Source organism: Ursus maritimus, unplaced genomic scaffold (assembly GCF_017311325.1).
Source record: "Ursus maritimus isolate PB19 unplaced genomic scaffold, ASM1731132v1 scaffold_14, whole genome shotgun sequence".
In the NCBI taxonomy this organism is placed as follows: Eukaryota; Metazoa; Chordata; class Mammalia; order Carnivora; family Ursidae; genus Ursus; species Ursus maritimus.
In genome coordinates, this window is record NW_024423786.1 from 63,824,483 (window position 1) to 63,841,263 (window position 16,781).

The 16,781-nt window shown below is 42.4% G+C and overlaps 1 protein-coding gene across 1 annotated transcript in view; it reads left to right on the plus strand.

Moving 5' to 3' along the window:
* The window catches only part of DNAH9 (dynein axonemal heavy chain 9), a 312,417-nt gene that overhangs the window by 292,520 nt on the left and 3,116 nt on the right, over positions 1-16,781 (plus strand). The window contains exon 68 of the mRNA XM_040630049.1: positions 12,873-13,262. Coding sequence (XP_040485983.1) covers positions 12,873-13,262 — 390 coding nt within the window. The remainder of the gene's footprint in view (positions 1-12,872; positions 13,263-16,781) is intronic.

Here is a 16,781-nt window from a genome sequence, read left to right on the forward strand (position 1 = left end):
ATGGACGTTCCTGGCCCTCTGGAGGTTGGAGTCCCTAGGTTTGGACTGCAGCCTAGGAATCTGAGCTTTTTTATCAAAAAAATAATAGTAATAGCTCACTGACTTCAAAGAATGAAGACCTATAGGAAAAATAAGGTTTTTACTCAAGATTAAGAAAGCATGTTTTTATAGGGATGAATACAGTGGCTAAGGTCACAGCCAGCTAGATGTACAATAAGGGTCCCCCACCTTCGCCTTTAGTTCTCCCAGATTCACCGGCCTTGCTGACACGCAGCAACCAAGTCACAGGACCCTGAGGTGCAGTATGTTCCTACGAGAGGGGTTCAGTGTTTTCTTGGTAAGTTTTCTCTTAGTTGACTTTTAGCAAGTAAATACAGGTATTAACCAGTGTTCAGAGTATCCGGGCACGAGGTGTGAACAAATGTGAACAGGCTTCTGTATGATAGTACAGCTGAAGTCTTTAGGAAGGGCCCACTTGCCCAGAGCTTGGCCACAGAACTTTCCGGTCTGCCCAGCACAGCCAATCTGGAAACACCCCAAGAAACTGATGTTTGCTGAACAGCTTTCGGGAAATGCTGGCCTAGAGTCTATACTTTCCCTTTCACCTAAGAAAGGGACGCAACTTGCACTTAGTGAATTTGCAGTGGGGTTCTCTCATTTCTTCTCAGCCCCTACAATGAAATTGAGTCATTTCTACTTCAGCTCAGGGTCACAGGAATACTGACTTCAGAAACCAAATATAAGGTGAATGGTTTCCTCTTTTCCTAGATTGTTCTTCACTCTCAAACTGGCAAAACCTCAGAGACAGTACATTCTCGAAGTCTCTGTCACTCCCACACTCAATTAGCAAATGCAAAATCATGATCAGAATGAATTACCATCATATTATAAGCAGATGTGAGAAATTTTTAAGAAAGCCAAGTTACACATTTTATGTTCCTCTAGCAAAATGATTTCAGACTTCCAAATGGTGTTAAAAATTAAGTGTATGGCATTTTTTAAAAAAGATTTTGTGTTTTTAGAGCAGTTTTTAGGTTCACAGCAAAATCAAGAGGAACATACAGAGATTTCCCACATACTCCCTGCCCCCCACACACAGCCTGCCCCACTATCCACGTCTTAAAGAGAGAAAGGGAGAAAGTTGTAGTGGTCTACATAGGTCAGACCAGCCCCAGCATTCCCCTAAGCAAAAGCCTAATCCAGAGCAAGGCCCTAATGCTCTTCAATTCTATGAAGGCTGAGAGGTGAAGAAGCCACAGAAGAAAGTCTGAAGCTAGCAGAGGTAGGTTCGGGAGGTTTAAGGAAAGAAGCTGTCTCCATGACATAAAAGGACAAGGTCAAGCAGCAAGTGCTAATGTGGAAGCTGCAGCAAGTTCTCCAGAAGAAAAGGTAACATAACTAGTGAAGGTGGCTACAGTAAGCAACAGATCTTCCGTGTAGAGGAAACAACCTTCTATTGGAAGAAGATGCCATCTAGAACTTTCACAGCTGGCGAGGAGAAGTCAATGCCTGGCTTGGCTTCAAAGCCTCAAAGGACAGGCTGACTCTCATTAGGGGCTCACACAGCTGATGACTTTAAGTGAAAGCCAGTGCTCGTGTACCATTCTGAGAATCCCGGGGCTCTTCAGAATGATGCTAAATCTAGTCTGCCTGTGTTCTATCCATGGAAAAACAAAGCCTGGATGACAGCACATCCATTTACAACATAGTTTACTGAATATTTTAAGCCCACTGCTCAGAAAGATTCCTTTCAAAGTATCACTGGTTGTTGACAATGCACCTTGTTGCCCAAGAGCTCTGATGGAGATGGACAGTGAGATGTATGTTGTTTTCACTTCTGCTAACACACCATCCATTCTGCAGCCCATGGATCAAGGAGTCATTTCAACTATTTAAGAAATACATTTCGTAAGGCTCTCGCTGCCATAGATAGTGATTCCTCTGATGGATGTGGACAAAAGAAATTGATAATCTTTGGAAAGGATTCACCATTCTAGATGCCATCAAGAACATTTGTGATTCATGGGAAGAGGTGTGAGCAGGAGTATGGAAGAACTTGATTCCAGCCCTCATGGATGACTTTGAGGGGGTTAGGACTTCTATGGAAGAAGTCACTGAAGATGTGGTGGAAGCAGCAAGGGACCTAGAATCAGAACTGAGGCCTGAACACGTAACCGAACTGCTACAATCTCATGATCAAACTTGAATGGATGAGGAGCTGTTTCTTATGGATGAGCAAACAATGTGGTTTCTTGAGATAGAAACTACTCCCGGTGAAGATGCTGTGAAGACTGTTGAAATGACAGCAAAGGATTGAGAATATTCCATGAACTTAGTTGGTAAAACAGCAGCAGGGTTTGAGAGGAAGGACTCTGATCTGGAAAGACGTTCTGTGGGTTAAATGCTATCAAACAGCATCGTGTGCTACAGAGAACTCGTTCATGAAAGGAAGAGTCAATCAGTGCAGCAAACATGACTGTTATCTTACTTTTCAAAACTGCCACAGCCACCCCAGCCTTCAGCAGCCACCACCCTGAGCAGTCAGCGGCCATCAAGGCTGAGACAAGACCCTCCACCAGCAAAAAGATGAGGACTCGCAGAAAGCTCAGATGATGCTTAACAGTTTTTAGCAGTAAGTTATTTTAAATTAAGGTATATACGTTGTTTTTTTAGACATAATACTACTGCACACTTAGATTACAGTATAATATAAACATAACTTTCACATGCACTGGAAAACCAGAACATTCATCTGACTCGCTTTATGGCAGCATACAATTTCTTGCAGTGATCCAGAACCAAACCCACAGTATCTCTGAGGTATGCCTATAAGCATGTTCTCAGACAACTGAGAGAATTCATATCCAGCAGGCTTAAAATGTAAGAATGTTAAAAGAAATTCTTCAGACAGAAGGAAAATGATACCATAAAGAAATCTGGATCTACACAAAGTAATGACTATCTCCCTAGATGGTAAATACGTGAGTTGTAGTAAAGACATCTTTATCACATAAAAACTAAAAAATAATTAACTTTTTAAAAGAAAAGTAGTAATTACTCTGGGCTTTATAACATATAGGACCAAAATGTATGTCAACAACAGCATAAAAAATGAGACGGGAGAAAACAACTGTTACGCTGTACGTGATGTGGCATAAGTATTATTTGAAGGTGGACTGTGATAACTTAAAGACATAGACTGTAAATCCTAGCAGAGGGGTCAGCTAAAACTATTGGCACGCAGGCCAAATCCAGCCCACAGCCTGTTTCTGTGAGGAAGCATCTACCGGAATATGGCCAACCATTTACATGTTGTGTATGGCTGATTTGGGGTTATAACTGATGAGATGAGTAGCTGCAAAAGAGATTGTGTGGCTTGCAAAGCCCACAGTATTTGCTGTGTGACACTTAGCAGGAAATTTGCCAACCTCTGCCCTAGCACAACCACTAAAATAAGAAGAAAATGGTAGATTTAAACTCTGTCATATTGATAATTACATTAAATATAAATGGTCCAACCATCCAAATTACTGATTAGAACTGTCAGAACAGATAAACAAGATGTAACACTATGCTGTTGTGTCGGGGATCCTGTCTCCAGATCGCTCCCACAATTGAAGACTGGATTTCAGCACATAGTTATACATATGACTGAGATTGTTATCATGGGACAGTAAGAATATATACACAGCTGGATCACAGAAGAAAAAGGCATGGCAGAGTCAGGAGAAATCCATATGCAGAGTTCCTTATGCTATCTCCCTCTGGTGGGGTATCACACAGAGTATGATCTTACATGCAGAGAAAGTATTTTAGGAATGAAGGGGAAATCAAGACATTTTCAGATGAAGGAAAATCATAATGGAACTTGTCACCAACAAACCAACCCTAAAAGATGGGGGAAGGGGAGGGTCTGAGATGGTGATGTAAGTAGACCCTGAACTCAACTCCTCCACAGTCACACCAGATCTACACCTATATATAGAACAATTCCTCCTGAAGAGGAGGTGAGGGCTGACCAAACAGCTTCTGAACAAAGGTAGAGGGCCTACATACAGTGGGGAGGGATTGTACTGAGGGACCAGGAGCAGATTCGTCTGCCAGAAGAAGAAGAGAGAGAGAGGGCAGAAAATCTATTTGAAGAAATTAACAGCTGAAAACTCCCCTAACCTGGGGAATAAAACAGACTTCCAGGTCCGGAACCACAAAAAGTTCCAAACAAGATGAACTCAAGAATGGTCCACACCAAGACATATAATAATGTCAAGGATTAAAAATAAAGGGAGCATCTTAAAAGTGTCAAGAGAGAAGCAACTAGGGGAGCCTGGGTGGCTCAGTCGTTTAAGTGTTTGCCTTCAGCTCAGGGCATGATCCCAGCGTTCTGGGATCAAGCCCCACATCAGGCTCCTCCGCTGGGAGCCTGTTTCTTCCTCTCCCACTCCCCCTGCTTGTGTTCCCTCTCTCGCTGGCTGTCTCTCTCTCAGATAAAATCTTAAAAAAAAAAAAAAAGAGAGAGAGAGAGAGAGAGAGAAGCAACTAGTTATATACAAGGGAAACCCCATGAGGCTATCAGCTGAGTTTTCAGTAGAAACAAACCAGGGGACACCTGGGTGGCTCAGTCAGTTAAGTGTCCGACTCTTGATTTTGGCTCAGGTCGTGATCTCAGGGTCGTGGGATCAAGCCCCACATTGGGCTCTACACTGAGAATGGAGTCTGCTTAAGATTCTCTCCCTCTCCTTCTGCCCCCCACCCCACACGAAGGAAGGAAGGAAGGAAGGAAGGGAGGAAGGAAGGAAGGGAGGGAGGGAGAAAGGAAGAAAGGAAGAAGAAAGGAAAGGGAAAGGGAAGAAAAGAAAGAAAAAAGAAATTTTACAAGCCAGAAGAGACTGGCATGATATATTCAAAGTGCTGAAAGGAAAAAACCTACAACCAAGGATACTCTACCTGATAAGGTTATCATTCAGAATTTAAACAGATAGTTTCTCAAAAAAAGTTAGAGTTCATCACCACTAAACCAGCCATACAAGAAATGGTAAACAGACTTTTGAAGCAGAAAAGGCCATAATTAGAAATAAAATTATTTTTGGGGGCGCCTGGGTGGCACAGCGGTTAAGCGTCTGCCTTCGGCTCAGGGTGTGATCCTGGTGTTACGGGATCGAGCCCCACATCAGGCTCCTCAGCTATGAGCCTGCTTCTTCCTCTCCCACTCCCCCTGCTTGTGTTCCCTCTCTCGCTGGCTGTCTCTATCTCTGTCAAATAAATAAATAAATAAATCTTTAAAAAAAAAAAAAAAGAAATAAAATTATTTTTTAAATTTCATGAGCCAAAGCAAACAAAGGCAGTAGATCAATCGTTTATAAAGCTAGTATGACATTTACCCTCATACCAAAACCAGAGATACTACAATAAAACAAAACTACAGGTCAATATGTCTGATGAACACAGATTCAAAAATCCTGAGCAAAATATTAGCAAATCTAATCCAACAATACATTATATAAATCATTCACCACGATCAAGTGAGACTTATTCCAGGGATGCAAGGGTGGTTCAGTACTCACAAAACAATCAATGTGACACACCATATTAACGAGAGAAAGGATTAAAAACATGATCATTTAAATAAATGCAGAAAAGAATTGGACAAAATTCAACATCTGTCTGTGATAAAAACGCTCAACAAGTGGGTTTAGAAGGAACATACTTCAACATAATAAAGACCAGAGATTAAAAACCCACAACTAACATCATACTCAATGGTGAAAACTGAAAAGCTTTTCCTCTAAGATCAGAACAAGACAGGAGGCTCACTGTCACCACTCTTATTCAACATAATGCTGTAAGGCCTAAACACAGCAATGAGACAAGAAAAAGAAATAAAAGCATCCAGATTGGCAAGGAAGAAGTTAAACCGTCACTGTTTGCAGATAACATAATATTATACATAGAAAGCCCTAAGGACTCCACCAAAAAACTATTAGAAGCAAAAAGCGAATTCAGTAAAGTTGCAGGCTACAAAAGACAAAGAAATTCGTACTGTTTCTATACACTAATAATGAAGGAGCAGAAAGAGAAATTAAGAAAACAATTCTAATTGCTTTTGGCCGTTTGGCTAGGATTAAGTGAAGAAAACAATTCTATTTACAATTGCACCAAAAAGAAATACCTAGGAATAAACTTAGCAAGGAGGTAAAAGACCTGTATTCTGAAAAGTGTAGGACACTGAGGAAAGAAACTGAAGATGATACAAACAAATGGAAAGATATCCCATGCCCATGGACTGGGAGAACCAATATTGTTAAAATGTCCATAAAACCCAAAACAATCTACAGATTCAATGCAATGCATATCAAATTACCAACAGCATTCTTCACAGAAGTAGAACGAATTATCCTAAAATTTATACAGAACCACAAAAGACCCCAAATAATCAAAGTAATCCTGAGAAAGAACAAAACTGGAGGCATTAGCATCCCAGATTTCAAGGTATACTACAAAACTATAGTAATGAAAACAGTATGGTACTAGAACAAAAAAAGATACATAGATTAATGGAACAGAGCAGAGAGCCCAAAATAAACCCATAATTATATGGTCAATTAATCTATGACTAAGAAGGCAAGAATATACAATGGAGAAAAGACAGTCTCTTCAATAAATAGTGCTGGGAAGACTGGACAGACACATGCGCAAAAATGAAAATAGACCACATTCTAATACCATACAAAAATTAACTCAAAATGGATTAAAGACCTGAATGTGAGTCCTGAAACCATAAAAATCCTAGAAGAGAACAAAAGACATCAGCCATAGATACATTTATCTAGATTAAAAAAAAAAAAATACGTACATGCAAATCTAACAAAACACGTACAAGACTTGTGTGCTGAAAACTATAAAACAGTGATAAGAGAAAAAGAATATATAAATAAATGGAGGGACATACTGTGTTCATGGATTAGAAGATTACATAGTAACAATGTCAGTTTTACTCAAATTGATATACAGGTTTAATGCAATTCCTATCAAAATACCAGCAAGAATCTTTTGTAGATACAGGGAAGATCATTCTAAAATTTATGTGGAAAAGCAAAGGAACTAAAATAGTGAAGACAATTTTGAAAAAAAGAACATAGTCGGAGGAAGCAATTTCCCTGATTTCAGAACTTATCATATAGTTATTGTAATCAAGACTGTGTGGTATTGGCAGAGGGACAGACACACAAAACAGAATAAAGAAACTGGAAATAGGCTTTCCCAAATATCCCAACTGATTTTTGACAAAGGTGCAAAAGCAAGTCAGTGGGGGAAGACAGCCTTTCAACAAACAGTGCTGGAGTAATTTGACATTATAGGCAAAAATACTACCTCAAGTTAAGTTTCACACCTTGTAAAAAATTAACTCAAAATGGATCAAGGACTCACGTGTAAAACTTAAAACTATAAAACTCCTAAGGAAAAAAAAAACAGAAATCTTCAAGCTCAGGGGGCAGGAAAATAGTTCTTAGACATGACACCAAAAACATAAGCCATAAAATGAAAAATAAACTGAACTTCATCAAAGTTAAAAATCTTTGCTCTAAAAAAGACCCTTATAAGAAAATGAAAAGGCAAGCCATAGACTGGGTAAAGTATTTGCATCCCCATATCTGAAAAAGTACTAACATCAAGAATATATAACTTTTGAAACTCGATGGTAAAAAAAAAAAAGTTAGAAAATAAGCAAAAGATATTAAGACATTTCACCGAAGAGTATACAGGTGAGAAATAAATATATGAAAAGGCAATCATTAGCCATTATGAAAATGCAAATTAAAATCATAAGATATCACTACATACCCATCAGAATGGCTAAAATAGGGGCACCTGGGTGGCACAGTGGTTAAGCGTCTGCCTTCGGCTCAGGGCGTGATCCCGGCGTTCTGGGATCGAGCCCCACATCAGGCTCTTCTGCTGTGAGCCTGCTTCTTCCTCTCCCACTCCCCCTGCTTGTGTTCCCTCTCTCGCTGGCTGTCTCTATCTCTGTCAAATAAATAAAAAATCTTTAAAAAAAAAAAAAAAAAAAGAATGGCTAAAATAAAAAATAATGACAACTCCAGAATGGGAGAAGGTATTTACAAATGACATGCCCGATAAAGGGTTAGTATCCAAAAATATAAAGAACTGATACAATTCAACACCAAAAAAGAAGTAATCCAACATCTCTCATCATCAGGGAAACACAAATTAAAACCACAATGAGAAATCACCTCACACATTTTAAGCATGGCTAAAATCAACAAGACAAGAAACAAGTGTTGGTGAGGATGTGGAGAAAGGGGAACCCCCTTGCACTGTTGGTGGGAATGCAAACTGGTGTGGCTGCTGTGGAAAACAGTATAGGAGGGTCCTCAAAAAGTTAAAAATAGAATCACCCCATGATCCAGTAATTTCACTACTGGGTATTTACCCAATAATATAAAAACAGTAATTCGAAAAGATATATGCACCCTGTGTTTGCTGCAGCAGTATTTACAATAGCCAAGAGATGGAAGCAGCCCAAGGGTCCATCCAAGATGAATGGATAAAGAATATGTGATTATATAAAGATAATTATATATACACACACAGAGACACAGTGGAATATTACTCAGCCATCAAAAAGAATGAACTCTTGCCATTTGCAACAACATGGATAGATCTAGAAAGTATTATGCTAAGCAAAACAAGTCAGAGAAAGATAAATACCATATGATTTCACTCATATGTGGAATTTAAGAAACAAAACAAACGAGCAAAGGGAAAAAAGAGACAAACCAAGAAAGAGACCGTCAACTATAGAGAACACACTGATGGTGACCAGAGAGGAGAGTGGGGGGGATGGGTGAAATAGGTGATGGGGATTAAGAGTACCCCATCATGATGAGCACTGAGTAATGTACAGAATTTGATCACTACATTATACACCTGAAACTAACATAACACTCTATGTTGATTATACTGGAATTTTAAAAAAATAAGAATGACACTCTCAATGCTGGCAAGGATGTGAATGAAATGGATCACTTACACACTGCTGGTGAGAATGTAAAATGGCACAGCCACTCTGGAAAACAGTTTGGCAGTTCTTTAAAAATTAAACATGTAACGACCACACAACCTAGCAATTACATTTCTGGGTATTTATCCCAGAGAAATGGAAACTGAATTGCACATGAAAATCTATACATAAATGTTTATAGCAGCTTTACTGGTAATAGCCAAAGCCGGGAAACCACCCAGATGTCCTTCAGTGGGTAAACGGGCAAACAAACTGTGGTCCATCTATCCTGTATTAGTATCCTCTTGCTTCTGTAGTAAGTTACCCCAAACTTAGTGGCTTTCAAGAATTTATCTTACAGTTTCAGAGCTCAGAAGTCTGAAATAGGTCTCACTTAAAGTCAATATTTGGGCAGAGCTGTATTTATTTTGCAGGCCCTAGGGAAGAATCCATTCACGTGCCCTTCCCAGCTTCTCCCTTCCTTGACCCGTGGATCCTTTCTCTATCTTTAAAGCCAGCAGCGTGGCATCTTTCAATCTATCTCTGACTCGACCCTCCTGCCTGCCTCCAACCCCATTTAAACCCTCCCACCCCCATTTTAAACTCCTAACTTAATCACATCTGCAAAATCCCTTCTGCCACATGAGGTCACATCTTCACAGGTTCTAGGGATCAGGACGTGAACATATTTGGAGGGGTCATTACTCCGCCTACCACACATATCGTGGAATACTACTTAGCAATGAAAAAGACTCGACTATTTGGTACAATGAAAAGCCTGGGTGAATGTCCAGAGAATTATGCTGAGTGAAAAGCCAATCCCAGAAGGTTAAAGGTTTTATAAATTATTCCATTTATATAATACTGAAATGCCATGTTCATAGAAGTGGAGAACTAATCAGTCATTACTAGGGGTTATGGAAAGGGTGAGGCCAGGAGGAAAGTCACTGTGCCCAGAAGGGGGCAACATGAGGGATACCGTGGTGATGGAAATGTTTATATTTTGACTACCAACGTCTGCATTCTGTTTGTGGTATTGCACTGCCATTCTGCAAAATGTTACCACTGCGGACACCTCGGCAAAAGGTACAAAAGACCTCTCTGTATTATTTCTTACAACTGCATGTGTCTATAATTATCTCAAATAGCTTACTTTAAATAGAAAGCAGTGGCAATACTTGCCAATAAATTTTATAAGGCCAGAATTAACTTGATACCAAAAGCAAAGATATTAGGAGAAAAGAAAATGAGGGACAAATATTCCTCATAAACCCAGATACAAAAATCCTTAGCAAGATGTTGGTAAATGAAAACCTACAAAAAAAAGGATCATCCATGATAGTCACATGGGGTTCATGCCAGGACTGCAAGGTTGGTTTTAACATTCAAAAATCAATCAGTGGGGCACCTGGGTGGCTCAGCTGGTGAAGCGTCTGCCTTTGGCTCAGGTCATGATCCCAGGGCCCTGGGATCGAGCCCCACATCGGGCTCCCTGCTCAGCGGGGAGCCTGCTTCTCCCTCTCCTCCCTGCTTGCGCTCTATCTCTGTCCCTGTCTCTCTCTCTCAAATAAATAAAATTTTTTAAAAAAATCAATCAGTGGAATTCACTGTATGAATGTACTACATAAGACTGTATGATCATCTTCATAAACGAAAAAAAAGCATTTTACAAAATTCAACACCAAATCTTGATTTAAAATATCAGAAAAAGAAGAACAGCAATTTTCTTCAGCTGAATAAAGTACATCTTATTAACACTGACCACATTTAATGGTGAAAGACAATTTTTCCCTCTTAAGTTTGGAAACAAGCAAGGATACTCCACCCTTGCCACTCTCATTCATCATTGTAAAGAATGTCCTGGATCATATAATAAGACAAGAAAAAGTTACACAGATGGGCTCTTACAAAAGAGAGGGTTTGATCATTTATTTTTTCCCTTTGCACTAAATTTAATTTTGATACTTAATGTTATTAAATAATCAGCTATTTTTAGGGAAACTTTATTAATACCTAAGTTATAAACTGCATATAAGAATGAATTATCAGGGCGCCTGGGTGGCTCCGTCAGTTAAGTGTCACTCTTGGTTTCGGCTCAGGTCATGATCTCAGGGTCGTGGGACTGAGCCCCATGTCAGGCTCTGCATTCAACATGAAGCCTGCTTGAGACTCTCCCTCTCCCTCTCCACCCCCCACCCCTGCTCACATGCATGAGCACTCAAATAAGTAAATATTAAGAAAATAATGAATTATCACACAACTGCAGGCATGACGAAGACACGGTCTCACAAGCTTGAGTAGTAGTTTACAGCATCTCTTCAGAAGGGCCCTCTGAAGTAGACAGTCCAGTAAAGAGAACATTTTGTTCTGTTTCAACCCGATAATACTGCCCATAGCAGAAGACCCTTGGGGAAATCCACCACACAGGACACCCTGAGGTGGCCTCGGAACCCTTCCGCACGCTCTGCTCTGGTCAGCCACCTCCACGCAGCTGAGCGGACACAAAGAAGGAAATCTGTTTTCTGCCGCTGTAACAGAGTCCATTTACTTGAGGGGAAAACCTCCGTAATTCAGGCCGTACTCATTCGGGCTGGCTGGCGTGGCACTGCTCTAACAGGATGTTTGCCTTTGCTTTACAATATCAATGTATTTATATCTGAAAATAGCCCAGCCAGTCGACTCCATGCTATAGAAAGTATAGATGCAATAGCTACAGTCTCCCTGTGAAGTTCACAGAGAAGTTATTCATCCATTTCCTGTAAACCAGGGCTCAGAGGGTTAGTTTCTAGCTGTCACTTAGGACCCAAAATAAGTTGCTCTTTAAGGAAGGTGCGTTTGACTTTTTTTTTTTTTTTTTTTTTTTTAACAGTTCCAAGAGTTAGGAGGAAGAGTTGGGCCTAGAATTGCATGGTCCCATGTCCCATCCCCCAGGCAGGGTGACTCCAGGCCCCACAGAGGCCTTTCTGACATCTGAGCAGTCTGCACTTGGGGCGAGCCAAGCGGCCTCCGTCCACACAAGCCGCTATAATTGAACACCAGACTGGGTGGCTTATTAACAATAGAAATGTACTTCTCACAGTTCCAGAGCCACCGGCAGATCTGGTGTCTGGTGAGGGCCCACTTCCCGGTTCACAGCCAGTCATCTTCCTACCCTGTCCTCACAAGACAGAAGGGGCACTGAAGAGCACTAATCCCATTCACGACGGTCCCACCTCACGTCCGAACCACTTCCTATACCATAACACTGGGGGTTAGGATTTCAACATAGAAATCCGGGTGGGTGAAGGAGGGATACAAACATCCGGTCCGTAACACGCGCCCCGCCGCGTACTCTAACCCCGCTGCAGAAACCACTGCACTAGATTTCTTCAAGAAATTGCTGGAGACCCTTGTTGTAACCCAAGTCACAAAATCACATGTAACAGTGGTTTTCAATGGAACCTTTCTTTATGAATTTCATGTGGTGGTTGGATGAGGGTTCCTTCAAGTGGACTGCATATCTAACAGCTAGATTCTGGAGGAAATAGTTGACTTGGGGCCACACAGATCTTCCAGACCTGGGCCTCTTGGGCTTCTGCATAGAAGCTGGAGGAGAACCTGAGCTTTAGGGTAGGTAGAAGGAGCAGGGAACCCACAGGGGGTCTGAGGTCCACAGTGGACGTTAACTACTGTCAGTGGATGGGTGTAGACTTTCATAGCATGCAGCAGGGAGAGTTTTAAAGTCTGTACATCAAGGACAGTCACCACCTCCTGTCCGGCTGGCTGTATGCCAGGAGCCAGAGGTCCCTAAGGCGGGTTGTTTCCAGGGACCTGCTGCCCCCTCACTCTCTGCCCTCTTGCTCTTTGTCTACAGGGCGAGCTGACCATGACCAGCGACATGGAGACCTTACAGAATGCCCTGTACCTGGACACGGTGCCGGAGCCCTGGGCCAGGCGAGCCTACCCTTCCACGGCAGGCCTGGGAGCCTGGTTTTTGGACCTCCTCAACCGAATCAAAGAGTTGGAGGCCTGGCTAGGAGACTTGGCAATGCCCCCCACGGTGTGGCTGACAGGCTTCTTCAACCCCCAGTCCTTCCTGACCGCCATCATGCAGACCACGGCCCGCAAGAACGAGTGGCCACTGGACCAGATGGCCCTGCAGTGTGACGTGACAAAGAAGAACAGGGAGGACTTCAGGAGCCCCCCCCGGGAAGGGGCCTACGTCCATGGCCTCTTCATGGAAGGCGCCCGCTGGGATGCACAGGTAAATCTCGGGGGGAGCCTCGGGGCATCCTCTGTGGGCTGATTAAATGACCTACTGCCTCCACAGAGTGTGGTCATGAAAACGGACGCCCCGGGATCTTCTGACCTAGGTACCCTTCCCTTGAGGCTATCAAGCCACTTTCCCGCAGCCAGGGATGGTGCGAAGAGCGCACACTATGCCGAGCGGGTAGAGTACACGATGAGAAGCAAGGGCGCCGGACCCAAGCAGCTGGATCTGAATCCCAGCACCGCCACCTACTGCCGCTGCGACCTTGGGACGTGGTTCTCTCTCTCCAAATCTGTTTGCCCAAGTGTTAAATGGGAAAACGGAGTTGCTGCCAAGATTAAATTAGTTACTATGGAGGCCATTTGGAAGAGGGCCTGGCACAAAGAGACTGCTCCAAAAGTGCTGGAGTCGGCCATCCCTGCTACTGGCTGAGCCCCCCACCCCCACCCCGCCACGTTCCTCGTTCATGAGCTCCAGGAGGGCAGGCGTCCCTTCTGCCTTTTCCATTGCCCCCATTTGCAAGGGGAGCCCAGTAGATACTATTTCACAGGACATTCTGAAAGGATCCCACACTGAAGCCTAATAAAAATTTGAGTCACCGTAAGATTGGCTGGGATAAATGACATGAGCAAGGACGGGTAACTGGAGAACAGGTTACGTTTGTTATACACATGACCCAGAAGAAGTGCTTAGTCAAATCCCCTGCTTGGTAAGTGACACTTAACTGTTTCCAGCAGTCAGTACAAAGTTAATGGGGAAAAACTGTTAGAAGAGCTACAGTATCGTAGGTCATGTAAACACACATAGAGAACTGTACCGGATTAAATAGTGTCTACCAAAATTCTACCAGAACCTCAGAATGTGCCCCTATCTAGAAATAGGGTCTTTGCAGAGATGAGTAGTTAAGATGAGGTTATACTGGAGTGGAGCAGGCCCTAAATCCTTGTTGGAAGGCCATGTTGGAAGCAGAGAAGCAGATGTCCCGTGAGGACAGAGGCAGAGATTGGAGAGATACGTCTACAAGCCAAGGAATGCCAAGGACTGCCAGAAGCCACCAGAAGCTAGGAGACAGGCATGGGATAGTTTCTGCCTCAGAGCCTCCAGAAGGAACAGACCCCACCTACACCTTGACTTAAGACTCTGGCCTTCAGCACTGTGAAAGAAGACATTTCTGTTGTTTTAAGCCACCAAATGTGTAGTAACTTGTTACAGCAGCCCTATGAAACCAACTGAGGGCCTGTGAACAGAGAGGACAGTAAATTCCTCAGTGTTTATACAGTGTTTATACAGCCTGAACCTTGAGTAGGAAGCTGATTCCCCGCCCCCCATCTGAACATTTGTCCAAGATTCCGTCAGTGGGGATCACACAGGGATTGTAGGTATAGGGTGGCCCAGGGTGGCCAGAGCTAGAATACCAGAAAACACCAAATTGAACAACTAGGGAAGAAGTTCAGAAGAGCACTGGCACTGTGAGGGAGGGGGAAAGGACACGGACTCCAATCATCTACCTCCAATATTTTATTACCTTGTTTCTTCATAATAATAACTTCCCAAAAAGCAATACCCACCCACCAAGAACCCTGGTTCTCAGTTTCTGCCCCCAGAAGGATGTCAGCAAAATTAAGAGTAAGAATGTCCAGAAATCCTATCCTCCATAAAATCGTAACACTGGACAAGAAAGAAATAAAATCAAGAAAGGAAAGAGAAAGAAAGAAAGAAAATCAAGAAAGAAAATCAAGAAAGAAAGAAAGAAAGAAAGAAGAAAGAAATCAACCAACCAAAGGCTTTCAGCAATCCAAAGAGTATTTTTTTAAAGATTTTATTTATTTGAGACAGAGAGAAAGAGAGAGAGAGCACAAGCAGGGAGGAGGGGTAGTGGCAGAGGGAGAAGCAGACTCTCCAATGAGCAGGGAGCCCAACGTAGGACTCGATCCCAGGACCCTGAGATCACGACCTGAGCCAAAGGCAGACACTTAACTGGCTGAGCCGCCCAGGTGCCCCCAAAGAGTGTTTATTGAAGAAAAATGTCCAACTCTCAGTAAGAACAGCAAGCTTTGCAGCCTTTTAACTTGCTCTGTTCCTATCCCATCCCCACCAACTCTGTGGTGGCCTTGAAAACCAGCATGCCACAGTCACAGTGAAAACAGCAGCCTCCCAACCACTGGAGGAGGCAAAACAGAGCTGGAGTACTTTCAAAGCCCCACTCCCAGAAAACTGTCATTATTTTCCCTATCTGTTGGTTTCCTGGAAGACCCCATTTATGTCTGTCTCTACCTGACCTGGGTTGGAGCTCACCAAGGGCATATACTGAAAACAGTAGAAGACAACCATTTAACCTTGCAGCTTCCCTGAGGTGGTAGATAACAGTGCAAATAGAAGGCTAACCAAAAAGCTTAAAAGGAGAAGCTGGAGAATGAGATGACCTCCAACGTGTCCCTGGAAACCCAGAAGGCCACACCCATGTGCAGGGCTGTGCACATGCTCAAGAAGGACCTGAGAAGGCTGTAAGCTCACCTCTGGCTGACCTTGAGGCTCTGTGAAAGCAGGAAGGGAAGGCCAAGGCAGAGTTTGAAACTGCCCTGCTGTGCACTGAAGGCATGTCCAACTCATACACAGAGCCCCTGAGCAAAAACTGAGACTTATTGGATGCAGGTGTTTAAGAAAATCTCTGTCCTGTTACTTGCTAACCACTAAGCTGAGCAGGACCCTTCAGTAGTCGTATGGGACAAAGACAGACTTTACAGAATCAGTTCAGAAAAGTCTCTAAATAAACAACAAACCCTACAAGGGAGATCTGATCACCAGAGTTGCCACATTATATTATTTAAAATGTTCAAGTTTTCAATAAAAATTATGAGACATGCAAAGAAACAAAAAGGGAAAAAAGCAGTCAACAGAAATGGTCCCTGAGGGAGTTCAGAAGTGGGACATACTAGACAAAGCCTTTTAATCAGCCATTTTAAATATGTTCGGGGAACCAAAGTAAAGTTTGTGAACAAGTCTCACTGTCTCACTGAATAGAGAATACTACTAATGGGATAGCAATGACATTTTGAAAAACCAAGCAGTAACTCTGGAGTTAAAAAGTATAATACCTTAAATGAAAATTCAGTAGAGGAATTCAACAGAAGATTTGAGCAGGTAAGAATTACCAAACTTGGAAATACATCAATTGAGATTATCCAATCTGAGAAGCAGAAAGATAAAAAGAATGAAAGCAAATGAACAATTTAGAAACCTGAGGAATACCATCAAGCATACAAACATCCACATAGTGGGAGCCCCAGGAGGGGAGAGAAAGAACCAGAAAGAATATTTGAAGCAATAATGCCCACTTTCCGAATTTGATAAAAACATTAATCTGCACATCCAAGAATCTCAACAAAATCCAAAAAGAATAAACTTAGAAATCCATACATTGAGGTGCCTGGGTGGTTCAGTTGGTTAAGCATCTGACTCTTGATATCAGCTCAGGACTTGATCTCAGGGTCGTATGTTCAAGCCCCACGTTGG